The sequence below is a fragment of the Apis dorsata genome, unplaced genomic scaffold (assembly GCF_000469605.1).
Source record: "Apis dorsata unplaced genomic scaffold, Apis dorsata 1.3 scaffold_263, whole genome shotgun sequence".
In the NCBI taxonomy this organism is placed as follows: Eukaryota; Metazoa; Arthropoda; class Insecta; order Hymenoptera; family Apidae; genus Apis; species Apis dorsata.
In genome coordinates, this window is record NW_006263541.1 from 230,446 (window position 1) to 232,847 (window position 2,402).

Genomic DNA, 2,402 nt, shown 5'->3' on the forward strand with positions numbered 1-2,402 from the left:
AGGTTTCACGTGCGTAGCGTGTAGCGTGATCGCGGTGGTTAAGAGGCACGAAACGTTGGAACATACGTTGAAAAAGTATGTACACTGGGAACGTTTAATCCATACCCGATGTATGGGCCCGTGCTCGTATACTTTGGAATGCAATTCATCAGTGACGTCGATCGAAATGCATTCCAGAGAAAAATCGTTTCGTCAGAGTCTGAGTTCGGCAGCGAAGCTTGGCTAGAACTCACCACTATCTTGCAACTCACACAGCTGAAGGTTCTTCGTGTGGGTGATGTCCTTGTGCGAGGCCAGAAAGAGGACGACGTCGCCCTTTTCGTTTTTGATCGGGACAATATCGAGTAGACAGTCGAATGGGCTTCCTGTTTTACAATTAAAAATTATAAAAGTCATTGATCCCCGACTTGAAATGAAAAACGCTTTTCTCTCTCTCTCTCTCCTTTCTCCTTTTTTTTTTTAATCTTCCAAAATCAATAGTGGAAAAAAAAAAAAAAGTAGCACGTATTATTGAAAGCACGAGGAAATGCTTATGCAAATGTAACAATAGAATCGATTCGATAGAATAGATTATCTTGATTAAACGTGATTCCGTTTGCACCTGTGCTCATCACGTCACGATTAATAACGTTTAATCGTAGCATAAATCATTTCTCGTAATAACACGTGCAATTAAATAATCTCGGCGAATGAAAATTTAACGGAGTTTATTTTCGTATCCTCGTTGAAAATTTTAATAATAAAAAAAATAACAATATCGGAAAAGGAAAAAGGGGAGAGAAGAGAAATTACTTTTAAAATTTTAATCTCGCCTTTCCCCCAAGGGATTGTTTCGATTGTTGCATGCAAATCGTAGGGATTTGATAATTGAAGAGAATAATTAAAATTAAAACACGAATAAATAAAACGATATCATGGTTAATTAAATAATAACTCACCGTTCTTTTTGTAGAACACCACTTCCATCTTGAGCTCCGTTTTGCTCTCGAGGCTCTTGTCGATCATCGCCCTTTCCTCTTCTTTCGTTTCCGGGCCATAGAGGAATTTGCAAGCGCAACCCTTTTGCATGATTTGCGCTCGCGCGAATCCTGTCAGCTCGCAGAAACCGTCCGAGCAATAAACGATCGGATAGAGGGACGGAACCTGCGCATTTCCCAGCACAAAATTGCTGTCTGCCAACAGAGAAACGGCCGCATAATCTCGATTAATAAATGGAGCACGGATTCGTTTCGACTACTTTATTTATCGTACTATCTGAAATTCTCCCCTTTGTTTAAAAAAAAAAAAAAACAAAAAGAATACGTTTATTATCATTTTATTTTCCAACAATTCGAGAATATGAATTTTTACCAATTAACTTTGCGCGGAATTTCAATTACCGTTTTGATGAATCAATTTATCAGTGTTCATTTTACAGTTTTTTTTCTTTTTTTTTTTTCAGTTGGCGGACCAATTGAGTTAACGATACGAGAAAGAAAGAAGAAGGAGAGGGGTCGAAAGAGAAGTCTGATTGACGTTCAACTCTGCGAAATTGTTCCACTTATGTTGTTAGTTTTGTTCATTTCTGTCGAATTTCTTCTAGGCGGAGCCTATTCTCTTTCTAAAAAAAAAAAAAAAGAAATTACTTTACTCGCGGTTATATTCGAAATGGAGGCGAGGCAAACAAGATTTCGTTGATTATTAACACACGGGAATAACGGGTGTGATGCAAGAAATTGATGCATGACTGCATCGTGTGATACAGTTCATTGGTTGATGAGCTTTGTCTACGTGCCTGACGTCACGCATAATCTCTTTCAACGTACTATTTTTAATTTTACGCTCACACCCCTTGAAACACTTTCATCTTTTCCTTCAAGCCTTGTGAGATTTCAACTCCCGACGCTTCTTCCTGTTCTTGGAAACAAAATCAATGATTCTGTTTATCAAAGGAGTTTTGTTGTATCCCGTTAATGCCTCTCTTCCAATTCTTCTTCTTCTTCTTCTTCTTCTTCTTCTTTTCTTTTAACTAATGTCCAAGTGTGCCATTTGACGTCAGAGAAGAGATGCTCTCCTTGAAATAAATGCGATAACGGAAGCGCATTTATTTTTTTTTTTTTTGTCTTCTTCTTTTTCTTTCTTTCTTTCGAACGAGCACGTCTAAACAATCTCGCGCAACTTTTTTTTGCACGTCAAAAACGGATCGTGATGGCCGATGACGAAGTCACCCTTTATGAAAAATAATGATTGTATGGTAGGGAGTCGATCTGTTAGGAAGGGATGTAAGATAAAAATACGATTTAGGGGTAAAGTTTGAAAATATTAAAGTCTAAGCGTTTTAATCTCCTCCCTATTTATTCTTATACAGGATCCGGCTGAATAATATATACAAAAAAAAAAAAAAAAAAAAAAAAAAAAAAAAA

At 37.3% G+C, this 2,402-nt stretch overlaps 1 protein-coding gene across 1 annotated transcript in view; it reads right to left on the minus strand.

Moving 5' to 3' along the window:
• Positions 1 to 1,788, minus strand: part of LOC102677387 (potassium voltage-gated channel subfamily H member 8) — a 10,480-nt gene extending 8,692 nt beyond the window's left edge. Inside the window, exons 1-3 of the mRNA XM_031510799.1 lie at positions 1,690 to 1,788; positions 939 to 1,233; positions 234 to 365 (exon numbers count right to left, since the gene is read on the minus strand). Of these exons, the coding sequence (XP_031366659.1) occupies positions 234 to 365; positions 939 to 1,233; positions 1,690 to 1,788 (526 nt within the window). The remainder of the gene's footprint in view (positions 1 to 233; positions 366 to 938; positions 1,234 to 1,689) is intronic.
• Positions 1,789 to 2,402: the final 614 nt, after the last annotated feature.